The sequence below is a fragment of the Arachis hypogaea genome, chromosome 12 (assembly GCF_003086295.3).
Source record: "Arachis hypogaea cultivar Tifrunner chromosome 12, arahy.Tifrunner.gnm2.J5K5, whole genome shotgun sequence".
Taxonomy (NCBI): Eukaryota; Viridiplantae; Streptophyta; class Magnoliopsida; order Fabales; family Fabaceae; genus Arachis; species Arachis hypogaea.
Genome location: NC_092047.1, coordinates 29,675,673 through 29,694,189, shown reverse-complemented (window position 1 = coordinate 29,694,189; position 18,517 = coordinate 29,675,673). Strand labels below are relative to the sequence as shown.

The 18,517-nt window shown below is 33.6% G+C and overlaps 1 protein-coding gene across 1 annotated transcript; it reads right to left on the bottom strand.

Annotated features, from left to right (window-relative positions):
* Nucleotides 1-330: 330 nt before the first annotated feature.
* Nucleotides 331-1,029, bottom strand: LOC114924900 (uncharacterized). Its single transcript, XM_029291053.1, has one exon. The coding sequence runs from the start codon at nt 1,027-1,029 to the stop codon at nt 331-333; it is 699 nt and encodes a 232-aa protein (XP_029146886.1).
* Between the last annotated feature and the right edge of the window lie 17,488 nt (nt 1,030-18,517).

Genomic DNA, 18,517 nt, shown 5'->3' with positions numbered 1-18,517 from the left:
ATGTATGTGTGCGGTACTTTATTGCGTTATCGTCTATCAGTCAGTATGAAAACATGTGTACTTAGCTTATTTAACCTATTTCCATATTTTAGTTAGCATGTTTCATTTAATTTGAAAGTTCATGTTATTGTCTTAACTATAGGCTGACCAAGTGATATTTCATGTCGGAAATGGATCACATTCATTAATTAATAAGACATTTAAAATACATTACTTTTACTGTAACAATTTCTCATGACTAAACACCGACAACTTAGCAAACCTAAAACATTCGTGTCAAAAAAAAATTTGAATGATCAAACTAATACAACTAACAACACAACACCACACCTACTCATTTCTCCCTCCATGGCTGGGTCCTCCGACCTCTGGGCAACTCCGACGAGTGTGTCCGGGTTGCCGACAGAGGCCACATCTCTTTGGCCGGTTCGGATCTGCCTCGTCCATATTGGTCCGTATCCGAGTGGACCTGGGACGACCCTCCCTCGCATGCCTCTTGTTCGGGTTCGGTATCACTGTAGGCCCATCATATGGTGGCCAGAAACCTTCCAGAATGGGAGCTGCGAATCCCATCCGATACACACTAAAAATCGAACTAAGACGATACACCTGGTGGACGTATGGCTGCCAAGTAACCCATGAGTAGGCACAGCATGCCAATATGTGCGAACACAGAAAATGAAGTGCCTGAAAGTATCCACAGTCACATGTCTGAGATCCAAGGGAGACCCTGTAGCTACCCAGTGAGAACGAACCAGTCGGAGTCGTCTCTACCACGGTGTACTCTGAGTTATCCCTGTCGTACACAGTCACAGTGAAGCACCTCTCCGTCTTCAAATTGGCCTCGATACATTTAACCAGGTGTTGACTGAATTGTTGTCCGGTACCCAGCTGGGCCTCGGCTTCTCTCCCCTTGCGGACAAATAGTTTGGCCAACCTTCTGCATGTGGCCTTCATCAGCGAGCACACAGGTAGGTTCCTGACACCCTTCATGATTGAGTTCACACACTCAGAGATATTCGTCGTCATATGCCCGAATCTGCGTCCCTCATCACAATACTATGTCCACAATGAATACTCAATCTGGTTCGCCCAGTCACACATCGCCGGATCTTTAGAGCGTAGAATATCAAACCAGTAATCGAACTCGTCCTTGGTCTTAGCATATGCAGTGTTCACAAGAAGCCTGCTTGCGTCTTTGCCGTTGAAGGTGAGGGCGAAATTTGCTGCTACGTGTCGAATGCAGAACGCCCGGTATGCAGCTGGAGGTAGCCATCCCCCGTCGGGAGCCTCAAGCGCGGCCTTGATGCTGTTATCCCTGTCCGAAATAACCAGCAGACCCGGCTGCGGCGTCACGTGCTGATGCAGGTGGGAGAGAAAGAAGGACCACGACTTAGCATTCTCACCCTCGACTAGTGCGAATGCAACAGGAAGTATGTTGGAGTTCCCATCCTGTGCAATTGCGATAAGCAACGTTCCCCCATACTTGCCATATAGATGGGTGCCGTCAATACTCACCAACGGCTTGCAATGACGGAATGCCTCGATACATGGTGGGAACGTCCAGAACAACCTGTAAAAATAAGCCTGAGACTCGTTCAGCTGTCCCCCAACTCGAACAGGGCTAGTCCTAAGGACTGCAACAGTACCAAGCATGGTCAACTGGACTCCTAACACCCACCTAGGGAGCTCGTTGTATGACTCATCCCAGTCACCGTAGATGATGGCAACAGCCTTCTGCTTCACCAACCAGACCCTCCGGTACGTCGGCCTGAACCCAAAGTGTGTGGCCGTGGCATTTAGGAGCACCTTGATGCTGACGGATGCATCAGCCCTAACCATTGGCATAATGAATGCCGCTATCACATGATAATCCAAACTCCTGTGGTCGCTGGAGATGGAGGTTGCGAGACACGTATGCAGTCTATTGTATCGTTTGACCTCCCAAATGCCCTTTCGCTGCCGGAGACTCAACCGAATCAACCATGTGCACCCATTCCCAAACTCGGAACACTTGCCCACATACCGGCGATAGTCCGACTCAACTACCTTGTATTGTACCCCTCGGCGGATGCTGTAAGTCTTCACACTTAACAGGGCCTCATCTTTATCCCGAAATTGCTGACCAACCTGGAACTCTGTCAGACCAGCAGACCCTTCCGCATCTCTAGCGCCAAATCCAGCAGGCTGCCCAGGAACCCCCTCCTGCCTCATGGCATCCAGGTCCAAAGATGAAAAATGTGGAGGGTACTGGTGTGTGCCAGAGCTAGAACCACCTCCCGCCTCTGCAGGCTCACTCGCTCCAACATCATCGCCACTGTCATCAGAAATCATATCCGACTCGACATCATCGTCCTCTGGATCGTCAAACAATCCATCTCCAAGACCATCCGGTGCAGCACAATGTAGAGAGGTCGGCAGAAAGTCCCCTGTTCCAACCTCGTCGCCAACACTGCCGTTGAGATCAACAGCGAACGAAGGGGAGGCAACAGGCTGGATCGGTGGCTCGTACGCAGGGACGGACGAAGAAGCAAGGGCAGGTCTCGAGCTAGAACCGGCCACCGTGGCTAAAGTGTTGGTATTCCGGTTCGAACCCCCCAAACTGGATACCACATCAACCAACTTTGCCAACAGCTCTGGTGTCTTCACTTCGGGAAACTGCCGGCGACAATGAAACATAATCTGCAAGTCCTCATCACTCCCGATCGTGAAACAATCATACTTCACGGTATCTTAGAGCACCGTGATTAGAATGCGATAGAAAAACTTCTTAACCCTTTTCACACCTTCCAGACCAAGTTTCAGCATTACAGAGCTAACAAGGTCATCATAGCTCGTCGTAGGCCTCACGATAATACAGAGAGGATCCTTTTCGGTGAACTTCACACCGGAACGAGTTTTTCTCTTAATCGATCCTCTGTGATGAACCAACACTACAAAACTGTCCTTACTAGCCATCTGACCCCTCTAATGAGAGCAACTCACATTCACATCATATATATACAGGTCTGGTTCACAATAATCTGAATCATCCTCATTCGCACTATATATATATAATTTGAATCAACACATTTCGAATTACCATTTGTTACGAAATGTGAGGAATTCGAGTCAATATGATTCGAACTTCCTCCTAGTCATGTGTTGGTACTAATTCGAATTGACATTATTCGAATTATGCTTCTGTAATTTGAACCAAGTTGATTCGAATTACTTGTCCGCAATGGTTGGGCATAATTCGTGCTGTTTTGATTCGAATTATGAAGGAATGTAATTCGAATTTTGTTGCTTCGAACTACATTATAGTGTGCTTTGGTTGATTCTTGCTTCAGATTCTTGTTTGGCTGAAATGCGTAATAAACTTCTCTCCTTGGCTTATATGTATTTTTTACCCTAATAATAATAACATTTTATTAATTCAATTATGAAGTATATTTAAAAATTGACATTATGTTTTCAATTATTTACATATTTATTTAACTATTTTTTCCATTAATCTGTTAAATACTTCTAAATTCTAATAGTATTTAATTTATATATTTGATACATGTATTAAAATGACTAAAAAATACAAACAAAGAAAAATTTTATAAAAAAAGTCTAATTATCCAATGTTTATATATAAATGGTCCTTGGGTTTGATTATAGTGAAATTGACTTTATTTTTTTAATTTGTAATTAAGTGAAATAATTACATGAGTGAAAAAATTTGAAATATAAAATTAGAGAGTTATGTATTTATAATGTACATTGTCTTTGATTTTTAGACCAAAAAGCACAATTTAACTCCCTTATAATATTTTTTAGTCGTATGTAAATTAATAAAAAGAGTATTTTAATTTTTTTAAATCAAATTCAAAATTCTAATTTCTATTACAATTAAAAAGCTTTAATCCTGAAAATAGTTACTTTAGAATTTAAAAAATTAAATATAAAGATCATGAACTCATTTTGAATCAATACTTTGTTATTGATTTTATTTAATTAATAATACTATATACTAGTAATACGTATAATTTAGATATATGACCATAATTAGCACAAACAATTTAAAATGGATTAAAGAGGAGATTTTTTAAAAGTTATAAAAAAATGTACATTTTATAAATAAAAAAAATGTTATTTTAGTATCTTTTAAAGAAGAAGAGTAGGATTTTCTCTTAAATTTTATCAACAATAATATATAGTTATAGATAAGTTTGGATTAATATTATGACTAATTTATTACCAATATATTTATTTCACTTATTAATGGTGGAAGATTGCTTCTAACTAGAAATTAAAGACTCATTTTTTACAAAAACTTATATGTTCATTGTCAAGTTGACATAAAATTAGAGTTCTTTAAGTTAAAACACTTATGTAATGCTAATTGAATGTGCAACAGCAAAAGTATTAGAGCTGAGCCTCACTGATATTTAAATACTAATCAAATTAACCTATAAATAACGTAAAAATGACCCTAAATTTGAAATAATATTTTTTTAATTTGAATATTAATATTTTTGTTGTTATTGTTATTGTTGTTGTTAAAAGATTAAGTTGCAATGGAAGATGTTATTATTTTTAATGATCCAATATAGATTGATGACCAAATTTTCAATTCAATCAACTAAGCCAACCTGGATTTACCAATTCGACTAATAAGATCAAACTCGATTTAATAACTATGCTAAAATCAACTTTTACTAATTTTTTTTATCTAAGAACTTAATTTCATTAAACAAAAAATATGAGGGTCATCTTGGTTTTTTGAAAATGTAATTTTTTTTCTTTTTGATAAACAAAAAAAAGCCATTGCCCATTAAGGGGTAAGCTTTAGCTTATATTGTTTAAGATTTAAGAGTATAAGACTTGGGTTTAAGTTTAGGGTTATAATTATTATTGTTTTTGTGGAGGTTGGTGGTTATATAGCTCGTTTGTCGATAAATTTTTGTAAATTTTCCGTTGAGATGAGTTACACGTCGGCAATAAGAGAATAAGGGGTGGATATCTGTAAAAATCACTCCGACGCTCAAGTTAATAAGTGAATAATAGGCTTTGTAAGTTGTAATAATTTGAACAACATTTCTTACCCTTTCTTTTATATCTGCAATGGAAGATAATGGTTGAGTTAGGGGTGTTCATGGATCGGATCTAATTCGCATATCCGCGGTATTTATCCGAATCCGATCCGATCCGCACACTAATTGGATCGGATTGCGGATTTTGTGTAGGTATGCATATCCGATTCGCATATCCACGTATCCACAAAAATAAAGAAATAAATAAGTAAATATTTTTTTATGTTTTATTTCAACTAATAATTATCATATATGTTGTATTATTTTAATTTATTATTTAAAAAAATATGTTTAATATTATTTTAAGAGTAAACATATTTAAAAGAATAGAAAAAATAAATTTTATTGATATTTTTTAATAAAAATAAACTTTTAAAAATATTTTTTGTGTTTTACGGATATATCCAATCCGACCCAATCTGCAAATGTGCGGATCGGATCGGATTCAAACTTAAAAACTGCGGATATTGGATCCGATCTGATCTGATGATTTTAGTGTGGATCGGATCGAAATTTTGGCCATATCCGATCTGATCCAATCTGCATTCACCCCGTTGAGTCTCCGAGTAATTTTGCCATTAACAGAGAGTAATAGCTCATTTGAGCGTTTTGAGATCTGCTTTGATGATCATTATTGAAAACGAATCTATAACATTCTTGACCGAATTATAATGTATGACCGATTTATAACGATCATATCAATTATGATTTTGTAAGGTTTACGTTTTAAAGTTTTAGATTTAGAGTTTATGATGTTTTATTATTTATTTATTTTTTTGTTTTCTCTTTTTTTTGTTTACTTTTAATGGCAAGTTAAATTTACAGAGCACTACACTCTTTATTTTTTTTAAAAGTGTACTAACATTTGTTTGTACTGATATACTAATATTTGATGCATTGACTCTAAATTTATTTTATTTATATTCGACATAATAATATACACAAAAAATAAGATAATAAATCAGTGTATTTATGATTAAAAAATAATTTATTGCAAATAGAATTAGATAAAAAAAACTTTAAGATACGAGTACGGTTAGAGTTCAAAGATCCTTAGTTCTCGAATAGAATAGAGTTGAATTTTAAAAATAATTTAAACACGCAAATAGAATTAGGATAGAATCTAAATTCTATTCTATTATTATCCAATACATTGCTAATCCAAAAGTCATTATTTAAGGTTTAATTTAGAATTGTAATTATTGCAAGTTATTTTTAGAAATTTATGGTACTATTAACTAATTATGTAGATATTTATTTATGAAAATGTATTTAAAAAAATGTGCAGTCTTTGTTAAAAATATTTTTTTTTTCATAAACCTCCATTAGAAATTTATATTACTATAAAATTGTTATTAGGCAAAAAAAAAAATTCTTGAACAAAACTCTTAAAACTCTTGAATAATAAATAAATAAGGTTATCAAATTTTTACATATGATCACTCTAATGTGATTTTAGCCAAGCCAACCTTTCCATCACAAGCCCTAATTGCTACAAGAGGGAGAGTAAAAGACGTGTCCGTAAACAAAAATTTCAGGGAAAATCTCTGTACTTTGCATCTGTACCGTAGTGTGTGACCCACAAAATAATGATAAAAAAAATATAAAAATATTGATATTTAATCTCATAGATTTAAAAATGTATTATATAAATTATATTAATCCTTTTTATTATAGAGTCTTTGTCCAATTAAGAAATTAACAAATGGTAAAATTTGGTGACAATAAAGTGTGTTCTAATTTTTTAAAAAGTCTAAATATAAATTAAATATTATAAGTCAATGGATAAATAAATTTCAAATTCTCAAATTAAAACCATAAATAATGCTTTGTTGTTATAAATATATTTATTGTGGATGTTCTAGCGAGACGTTGGGTCTTTGGTTAAGAGTTAGATCCTTGGCTATAAATAACTCCTCTCATATTCTCTAATTTACACGATCAATAATAAAATTATCTATCATTCTATTCCTATTCTCTTTCTTCCTTCCCTCAAACCCTAATCCTTATTTTCATAACACATTATCAATACGAATTTTACTTTACGGTTAAGTAATTATCTTTTTCTTATTATTCACTTTATTTTTTCTCCTTTTTTAAATTTTATATATATATATATACATTCACGTTTTTTTAAGAAAAAATATACCACACATAAATAACTACTTTACGGTTAAGTAATTATTGTTGGCACTTAGCTACTACGTAATTAATCATTTTATTACCTTGGTTTGGGGTATTGATAGATTCTTGCTTTTGCTATCTTCTATAATGTTGTATCCTGCTGTCTTTTAAAATCCGTTGTTTATTCATACTACTTCTCTTTATGGTTTGTGTTATATTTTTGTCCTGCTGCTGCAGATTACCACATGCTCCAAATATGGAGATTTACTCTATGTATGGGGTCGGGATTCCATTGTAAGGAGCCTATGTTTATAAGTCAACCTCCCAATCGGAATGCTACATTTCGTTTCAGATTGACACATCAGCAATTGGTGGAGATGAGGACCCTTTTTTAAAGGATGGAGTTTATAGTGCCAACAGGGATGAAACCGATCCTCTTTTAAGCGCTGGTTTCATTTGTGCAAGAGGTTGGCGGGGAAAAACCCGCTTTAATCCTTCAGGCATCTAAACGTTCATAAGGGAGTATGAAGACGCTGCTCCGGCTAATCTTCTCGAAGGAAGGGAACCCAGAGTGGTGCTCATGTTGATATATTGGGGAACTTTGCACTTATTGAAGATATTATACGAGTAGCAGCAGGAACCTCTGGTGAGGACTTAGGTGGACATAGAGTTCACTCAGATTTTCAAAGGGTCTCAATATTAACTCTCAGTGCAATAAATGTTCCGGCTGGCAGCTGTTCCTTTGTTAAATTATTTTTTACTTTTTGGATTATAAATACTCATTGTTACCTTAGTTTAACATGAGTATTACCCATGAGGTTATAAAGAACTGTTGTTAGGAATTAAATGGAAATGTGCACTAATCTTTGATCATTTTAGCATTGGCATTGGCATTGTGACACCAAACCAATCATTTTTGTGTTGTGAGTTTTCTGAAATGTTACCTATTCTATATGTTTGTGTTTTGGATTAATTTTAAGACACTTCTCAGTTGTATCATATCATTAATAATTTTCTCTTTTGGTGCATGCGTTTATCTTCTTTTGATAGTACTCCTACTAACACATATACTTAAAATGTTGACAAGGATATGTGTACACTATAAAATCAGTCATGATTTTTTATTCCATTGATTGTTTTTTTTATTGGATAAAATAATTTTAAAAATATTTGGATCTTATTAGCTCTCTCTCGTGTCAATTTGAGAGTCAAATACGTAATTTTCTGAATACACAATTTTGATATTAATGGCACAAAATTATAAATAAAAATTTTTAACAAGGAAAAAAATTAGAACATCATGTATTATTAACGTATATTAGAATAGCATCAATTTATAGATATTTGTTTGAATCAACATAACAATATAATTTTATTATTTTAAAACACAATGAGTTGTATTAACATTATACGCATAACCAAATTATTAGTTAATAAGTTGTCTTTGAGTGGGTTAATAACTTTGTTCACTTACCATATTTTTCAGGTTCTTGTGACTCAACTCGAACAGTTTACTTATGATTAGTTGATTTACTGTATAGTAAGTTTAACTATATATTTTATAATAATAATTCTGTTCTTATTGTGTGAGGAGAATTACTTGCATTTGAGATCTTAGGTCAATAAATTTGCGACTTGCGTATGTGTGAAATTTTTTTTAAACTTGATATTATTTGTTTAGCTCATAACTAATAACTAATATGAATTTTTTGTGTGTTATTATTATGTTTTACTGATAACATTTTTAATTTATTAGGAAACCAAATATTTCTTTTAGGTTCAAGTATCAAACTAAAGCAATTTTTACTCTTTTGATTACCGATGATTTTTCTCAATTTTGACTCTTATTTATCTCAATGTTAGAAGATTTAATTTTATGCATTTGAATAATAATATATTTTTGTTGTAATACGTGAAAAACCCTATAAAATCTTATACGGTTCAATTTCAATTGCTCCCTTCCTTAAATTTTAATGCGATGAAAGAATTCTTTTTATATACATAAATTATATTGGTTTTGGTTCTTATTTATGTTTATCTTCTTAATTGTGTTGTTTATATTTTTAAGTTGTATTTGTTGTTGCATAATTTATGAAGTTGAACAAGATACAATGTTCTATGGGATAAGATTTCTATAGCCAATTCTAAGACGTACTCATCAAAATTAATGTTTTGAAAAGCAACTATACTTATGCAAACTATGAAGAGTTAGGAAAAAATACTTATGTATTGAGTAGTGATAGAGTAAATAAATCTGTTACATTTTGTTAAGAATTGAACAACAAAAGTACTTTTTATCAACGTAAAAAGTGATAATCCAAGAACACTGAAAAAACAAATCCAAAAGAAGGAACCGAAATTTTCAACCCGTGCGTTGCACGGGTCTTCTGCTAGTATCATGTAATATCATGTACGTCACGCCATCTTTTTTTCTTTCCTCGGTTTTATACGCCATTTTTTTTCTTTGATAGTTTTTCAACTTTTTTAGTTTGTTATATTATTATTTTTATTTGATTTATTTATATTATTTATTTTTTATATAAATATAATATTTTATTTAATATTAATATCATTCCCTGAAGTGAATGATAATTAATCATATACAAAATTATTTTTCAAAGTGAATAATAATTAATTATAATCATTTTCCAAAGTGAATGATAAACATAGTTATTCCTTTAAGTGAAGATATAGCATCCGTAGTACTAGTATCATAATTTTATTTATATTCTCAGCAATGAATGTATAGCTTTAATAATTTATTTAAATTATTTTTACTATCTTAAAAGGAATAATATATTTTATCAATTTCCTGAAGTGAATTGATTTATTTATTTTTATTTATTTATTTATTTATCCATTTACTTATCTTCCTTTCTTTTATATGTATTATTAACATTATTATTCTTAATTATTTACTTGCTTTTATTTATGGGGCTATCATGTCAAACTTGCAAAAACTTGAATTTGCCGTTTTTTATTTAACCGACAAAAATTATTTAGAATGGACGCTTGATGCTGAAACCCACTTGATATCCAAAAAGTTTGGAGATACCATATAAAGAAAGAGATACAATCATCAAGCGAAGATAAGGCTAAGGCACTAATTTTTCTGTGTCGTCATCTCCATGAGGGGTTGAAAGTAGAATACTTGACTGTTAAAGATCCACAAGAACTATGGACAAATTTGAAAGAGAGATATGAACACCAAAAGACTATATTGTTGCCTAAAGCTTGTTATGAGTGGATACACTTAAAGTTACAAGATTTTAAAAAATGTGTGAATACAATTTTGCACTTTTCAAAATATGTTCTCAATTGAAATTGTGTGGCCAAAATGTCACAGATGAGGACTTAATGAAAAAAACTTATTTCACATTCCACACTTCCAACGTGCTGTTGCAATAACATTACCGTGAAAAGGGTTTCAAAAGGTATTCTGATATAATAGGTTGTCTCCTATTAGCAGAACAAAATAATGAATTATTAATGAAGAACCATGAAGTTCGTCATACTTGCTCAACCACTTTCCCTGAAGTGAATGAGGCATTTCGTGAACATAAAAGAAATCATGATTAAAATATTGGTCGAAACCGTGGCTGTGGACGTGGACGTGGGCGTGAGCATGGCAAATGTAACAATAGGGTTTTTACCCATAATCAAAAGTGGAATAAACATGAAAAGCGTGCTCCGAGCAACAATTCACTAAATGTAGAAAATTTGTGCTATTGATGTGAATTAAAAGGTCATTGGTCGCATACATATCGTACCCCTGAGCATTTTGTCAAGCTATATCAAAACTATATCAAGAGGAAAGGGCAAAAATAAGAGACTAATTTGACTATTCAAAGAGGTGAAGTTGAAGCTAACGGTGTTAAAACGAATCTAAAATCCACTAATGATATCTATGCAGACCTTGATGACTTCCTTAACTTTTGATTTTAGTGGCCCAAGCAATGACAATTTCTTTTGGATGATGCAATTTTCTTTTTAAAAGAACATTAATCAAGAAATCTTTCATTTTAGATCTTTTTTTTATTTCCTTTCTCCTTTTGATTGTAATCTCAAATTTTCTTTTAAATTTCTTTTGAATTTTTTTCATTAATGGTAATTTTTATTTTTTTTAATGAAGATATGGATATTTCTCATGTTTCGCTCAAATTCAACAATGAAGAAGTATGTCTTGTTGACAATGCTTCAACACATACAATACTTAGAGATAAAAGATATTTTGTCTCTCTTGTTACAAAGGAAGTAAATGTAAGTACGATTATAGGTAGTGCAAAAATGATTGAAAGCTTCAGAAGAGTTACTATAGTATTACCTACAGGAACTAAGTTTTTCATAAATAATGCACTACTATCAAGTAAGTCTCATAGAAACTTGCTATGTTTTAAAGATATTTGTAAACCTCATGTAATTAACAAATAATTAGCTAAGAAATTAAATATTAATAAAAAAATTAGAAAAATAGAATTTTATAGTTTAATGAGGTAGAATTAATTAAAACATGAATTTTAACACTAATTTTAAAAATTTTGGCCCAAGATTAGATCAAACAGGTCAAATCGGTCAAACCGAGCCTACTTTGGGCCCAAGGCCCAACTCAAAATCACATTAATGAATGGTTTCAGCCACTTTCTCCCCCCCTTATTTTGAGTTTCACGCTGGAAAAATTAAGGGAGAAGGGGAAGAACTTCAAACCCTAACCCCAAATTCCAATTCATCATATCTCTCAATCCGGAGCTTCGATCGCCGCACCGTTTGTGGCTACACGACCATCGCGTAAAACTCTACAAAGTACACTAACTAATTTGGTAAGGAATCTCGATCTCACTCTCAACCTCTCTTTTTCCCCAATTTTCATAAATTTGGGTGTTTGGTTATTGAAATTTGATATTTTGTTGTTTAGGATCCAACTAGCTTGAGAAAACCATTAAGTTTTATCCTATTGGTGTTTGGGTAAGGTAAGAACCTCAAAACTCTTGTTGATTAGTGAATTAGCAAGATTGGATGTTGATTATAGTGAATATGTTGTGGATTTATATTAAATAATGTTGTTTTGGAGTACCTTGATGATGTTGGGAGCTTGATTCTTGAACCTTGGTGGCCAAAATTCTGTTGGAGAGGCTTTGGGGTTGTGAGCACTTGAGGAACGGTGACCTTGAGGTGTCTTTGGCTTAGGGAGAAATCGGTCAAGGTATGATTTTGGTTTCTCGTATGTAATATATAATGTTTCGTGAAAACTTAGGCTAGATGACCATATGATAGGTTGGAATGTATGATTATATTAAATGTTTAGTAGAATTGATGAAAAATGTTGAATGGGGTTGAGAATGGATTGGTGGTTGATTCTTGTGGTTGATGGTTAATGAAATGATAAATTGAATGAATAATGATGATACTTTAATAATTGAGTATGAGATTATGTTGATTATGAATTCTTGGGGTTAAAATTGATGTGTTTTTGTATTGATGGGTTATGGAATGAATGAGAAGTGCTGGGATAGAGTTTAGCTTGTTGTGGTGTTGTTTAAAAACTTGAAATGTTGGTTTTGAGTTGGAAAATTTGGTAAAAATAGAGGTTGGTGTTTTTGATGAAAAATATGATTTTTGAGAAACCTTTGGTGGGCCATAACTCATCTTCTAGAATCCCAAACTTTTTCAAACTTGTTTCAATTGAAAACTGGGTCTTTAAAGTTTACACCGTTTGAAGAACGGGTGAAAAACGACTTTTAACAAAAAAGTTATACACGTTGGAAGTTGAATGTGCAAAAGGCATTTCTGTAACACTTAGTAGCTTTTTGGCATTTTAAAGGGCTCAAGTACGCGAGTGCGCCCGCAACGTAGCCATTTGGTTCAGCCAGACGTGCTCGCGTATGCGAGAGTGTGTCACGTACGCGAGACGTGAAGGATTTATATGCTCGTGTGGGGGGCAAGTATATGCGACGCAAGCAATCAATTCTGGCCAAGGGGGCTCGCATACGCGAGAAAGGGTCGCGTACACAAGTGAGGAAATTTACACCCTCGCGTATGCGCAACATGGCATGTTATGCGGGACCCTGTTTTTTAGCAACTTTGTGTTTTATGATTTAAAGATTATTTCAAATCTCTAAACCTCTATTTTTACTCTCTAAGACCCTAAAACTTTGTTTTAAACCCTAGGAAAGGGAGTTAAACCTTGAGAGAGTGGTAACTTAGAAGTGAAGAAAGTTGTGAATATGTGACGAATGATAGTTAATATGAAAAAGTGTAATTGAACTTGATGATGATTTATTGAAAATGAGTGAATATGATAATTGAGGTCTGATTGAGAATGTTGATGATAAGTATGTTTAAGTTTTCTCTCTGTTGTAAAGTGTGTTGGGTAAGGGTGGCAGTGGGGCGGGTAGGGTGGGTTTTTGCCCTACCCAACCCTGCCCCGCCCTCCTTACACTCTACTACTACCCGCCCCACATCTACCTGCGGGTAGTAGGCTACTCTACCCTAACCCGCCCCCATGGGTACCCTCCCCGCCCTTATAAAAATTAGATAATATTTTAATTTTTACACATTCATATATAAATTAAGATAAAAACTTAAAATTCATAACTAAATTAAAATACAAATATAAGATTCATACAATGTCAAATAACTTGAAATTAAAAAAAGTTAATATTTGATCACTACAAATTTAACACCAGAATAAAGAAATTGCATCATTAAAATATAAAAGAGTCCTTAATCTTTATTCTTGATCATTTTTCACATCTTCATCATCATTAAAGTTTTGAAGGTCAAAATTCAAACCTAAAAATCAAAAGAGATAAATCAAAATTCAGAATGCATAAAAATGATAAATCAAAACATAAATGCATAAAAATTAGAATGCACAATTGCAAAATTACCACAAAATCAAAATTTAGAATGCATAAAAATGATATCGCAGATGTGCAAAGGTATGATAGACCTAAAATAACAAACTCTTAAGGTGAAAGCAAAATCCATCATGTCGGTTCTAAGGCATCTTTATGACTGATATTTTACTCGTCAAGTCAGCCATAAAACATTGATTCTTGATCATCAAACTATAGTATTCTGTTGTAACGATGTTTCCTACATATAGTATTTACACTAAACAAATGGTGCTAGATTCCAAATTGTTAATATTTGTTGTGTGTAGGAGTTGTCTGGAAATTTGGAATAACAAGTGGAATTGGTTGTGATTTTGACCATTGTTTAGTTGAGGTATAAAAAGTGCTTCTAGTTCAATCTACCTCTGCTTTTTTAATATGTATATATTAACATATGTTACATTGCTCAATGCTCAACGATATAGCTGCATAAACATTACATTTATCTATATCCTGAGAGCGTGGCGGGCGCTATATCCCAAGAGTGTGGGAACACTTTAACCCAGGAAATGCGACAGGCACTATATCCCATGAGTGTGGCGGGCACTATATCCCGAGAGTGTGACGGGCACTATATCCCAAGAGTGTGGAGGCATGTCAGAAAGACGATATCCGGGTTAGCTACTAGGTGTGTCAGGTTCTGGCAAAGTAACCGACATGTGAGCTCACGGCTAGTAGAAAAGGTATACATCATATGCATATGTGTGTTTTGTTTGATTGTGCATTAATTATGCTTGCCTATGTAATTATTATACTTATCTGCTATATTTGCTACCTGTCGTATCTGTATCTTACTTGTATTTGCTTTGTCTGTATTGCTCGCCTGTGTACCAGAGTTTTGGAGGATGGGAGGAAGACGAGAAGATGAGGGAATAAGTTAGAATTAAATAGAATTGAGTTAGGATAAAGAACCTTAGACAAACTACCCTATTTATGGTCTTCAATTTGTAAACCTTAAGAATTAAATCTGAGTGTCAAAATTCTAGGATCGCCTCTAGTTTTTTTGGGACCTTATATCTTATATATGTGGCGCCTTTACCATGCTGAGAACCCCCGGTTCTCATCCCATATATTGCTGTTTTCAGATGCAGATTGAAAGGCTCATCGCTAGGCGTCTGGAGTTCCTATCGCAACGGAGTTCCGATATTTCTTTTGGGTGTTTTATGTATATGTATATATATGTATAGACTTCTCCTTTTGTGCATGTTACACTAATGTACCTCTTCGAGGCATTTTGATGGAGAACTAAGGTTTGTTTGAATATTTTGGAACTTGGGTTGTATATATATATGATATTCTTCGACCAGCCTTGGCTTCGCAGGTTGAGCCCGGAGCTCGATATTCTGTACCTTTGGCACTCTCTAATTATCATATGCTTATGTCCTTTCTTTTCTTCTTACGCAAGTAATTGTTACCTTGAGTGTTGCACTTTTATTTTTCAAGTTTTTGCTTAACCAACCTTCAAGACTCCTCGAACATTATATTCTTCCAATTATATTATTATTATTATTATTATTTTAGAGGTCATAATACCACATCACCTCTGTTTTACGGCTTAAGCGTAAAGCTCTGTGTGGTAAGGTGTTACAATATCCGCCAAAATGGATACCATGTAGAAACTACAAGAGAAGAAAACAATGAATATCTTTATATTACAACTATGAGATCAGGAGAAAAATACGTGTTGGAGAAACTATCTGCTCTTTCTTCAGGCTTGTACTACACCGCTATTAGCAATGTGGAATCACATGCCAGAGTAAACCAGAAGTTTACAAATATAAATATATTTGTAATTTGGCATTACTAGCTAGGTCATCCGGGTTTAATTATGATGAGAAGGATCATTGAGTCTGGTCATCCTCTAAAAGAACATAAAATCCTCCAATTCAATGACTTCTCATGTGCTGCATGTTCTCAAAAAAAGTTAATTACAAGACCATCTCAAGAAAAAAAATTGGGATCGAATCACCATCTTTTCTAGAAAGTATTTATGGTGATATATGTGAGACCATTCACCCACCATATGGACCATTTAAATATTTTATGGTTTTAATAGATGCAACTTCACGATGGTCTCACGTTTGTTTACTATCAACTCGCAACATGGCGTTTGCGAGATTGTTAGCTCAAATAATTAAATTAAAAACTCATTTTTTAGACTATGTTATAAAGGTAATACGCCTTGATAATACTGGTGAATTTATGTCACAATCATTTAATGATTATTGTATGTCAACTGGAATTACTATAGAAGATCTCGTTGTTCATGTACACACTCAGAATGGTCTAGCAGAATCATTGATTAAATGCCTTCAGTTAATAGCTAGACCATTACTTATGAGAACTAAACTATCTATTTTAGCATGGGGCATGCTGTTCTGCATGCTGCAGCACTTATACGCTTAAGACCAATAAGTTACCTAAAATCCTCCTCTTTACAACTGGGTTGCGGTCAGGAGCCAAATATTTCTCATCTTAGGATATTTGGATGTGCGGTTTATGTCCCAATTACTCCACCACAACGTACAAAGATAGAACTCCCAAAGAAGATTAGGGATATATGTTGGTTATGAATCCCCGTCAATTATAAAATATCTTGAACCCACGACAGATGATTTATTTAAGGCAAGATTTTCTGATTGCCACTTTGATGAAACAAATTTTTCAAAATTAGGCGGAGAAAATAAGCAGTTGAAAAAGAAAATTACTTGAAATACATTGTCGTTATAACATTTAGATCCTCGCACTAGACAATGTGAAATGAAAGTACAAAGGTTAATTCATGTGCAAAATATTACAAACTAATTGCCAGACACATTTACTGACCTAAAGAGAGTAACAAAATCTCACATTCCAATTGCAAATGCACCAATAAAAATAAGTATTTCAGAAGGTCAAATTGTTAGTGCAAATGAAAGCAATCCACGCCTAAAGCGTGGAAGACCAATCGATGTTAAGGATAAAAATTTCCGGAAAAAGAGAGAGATAATTAATCATGATGGTCACAATATGGAGGCAAATACTCAAAGGGGATCTGAAGACACAATTATTGATGAAACCTCTGAAGAGGTTCAGGTACCTGAAAAGGAAGAGATCTTGATAAGTTATGTCACTATCGGAGGGACCGAAAGAAAACTATTGTCGACAACATTTTTACTTATAATATTGCTGTAGAAATAGTAAAGCAAGATGAGGATCATGAACCAAAATCTGTCAAAGAATACAGATAGAGAGATGATTGGCCAAAATAAAAAGACGCAATTCACGTTGAATTAACTTCACTTAGAAAACGTGAAGTTTTTAATTCTATAGTCAAAACCCATGAAGGTATAGAACCAGTAGGATACAAGTGAATTTTTGTGCGCAAACAAAATGAGAAAAATGAAATAGAAAGATACAAAGCACGACTAGTAGCACAAGAATTCTCACAAAAACCTGGTATTGACTATGTGAAAAGATATTCTCCTGTGGTGGATTCAATAACATTAAGATATCTGATTAGTCTGGCTGTGCATGAAAAGCTTGATATGCGCTTAATGGATGTTGTTACAATCTATTTATACGGCTCAATTGATAAAGAAATTTATATGAAAGTCCCTGAAAGACCCAAAGTGCTTGAAGTATACAGTAATTCTCTGGAGATTTGTTATTGAGTACTTATTGAAAGATAGATACAAAAATGACCGTATATGTCCATGTGTGTTCATAAAAAAAATCTGAATCCAAATTTGTTATTATTGCAGTATATATTGATGATTTAAATATTATTGGATTACTTGAAGAGATTCCAAAAACTGTGGATTATTTAAAAAGAGAATTTGAAATGAAAGATCTTGATAAAACAAAATTTTGTCTTGATTTATAAACTGAACACTTGAAGGACGGTATATTCATCCATCAGTTAACTTATACTAAGAAACTTTTAAAAAAATTTTACATGGACAAAGTACACCCATTGAGTACTCCAATGGTGGTGTGATCACTAGATGTGAATAAAGATCCATTTCGACCATGTGAAAATAATGAAGAGCCCCTTGGTCCTGAAGTATCCTATCTTAGTGCTATTGGCACACTAATGTATCTTGATAATAATACCAAGGCCAAATATAACTTTTTTAGTAAACATGTTATCGAGATTTAGTTCTTGTCCAACTAGAAGACATTGGAATAGTGTTAAACATATATTAAGATATCTTTAAGGATCTGTTGATAAGGGTTTATTTTACCCCAACAAATCAACATTTCAATTAGTTGGATATGCAGATGCAGGTTTTCTTTTTGATCCGCATAAAGGCAGATCACAAACAGATTATCTATTCACATGTGGAGGCACAGCTATATCTTGGCGTTCAACAAAGCAAATTATAGCTACAACATCCTTAAATCATGCAGAAATATTAGCAATTCATGAAACATCTCGAAAATGTGTTTGGCTTA

Excerpts from the sequence above, each read along its gene's own strand:
- LOC114924900 (XM_029291053.1), bottom strand. The coding sequence starts at position 1,029 with ATGACGACGAATATCTCTGAGTGTGTGAACTCAATCATGAAGGGTGTC.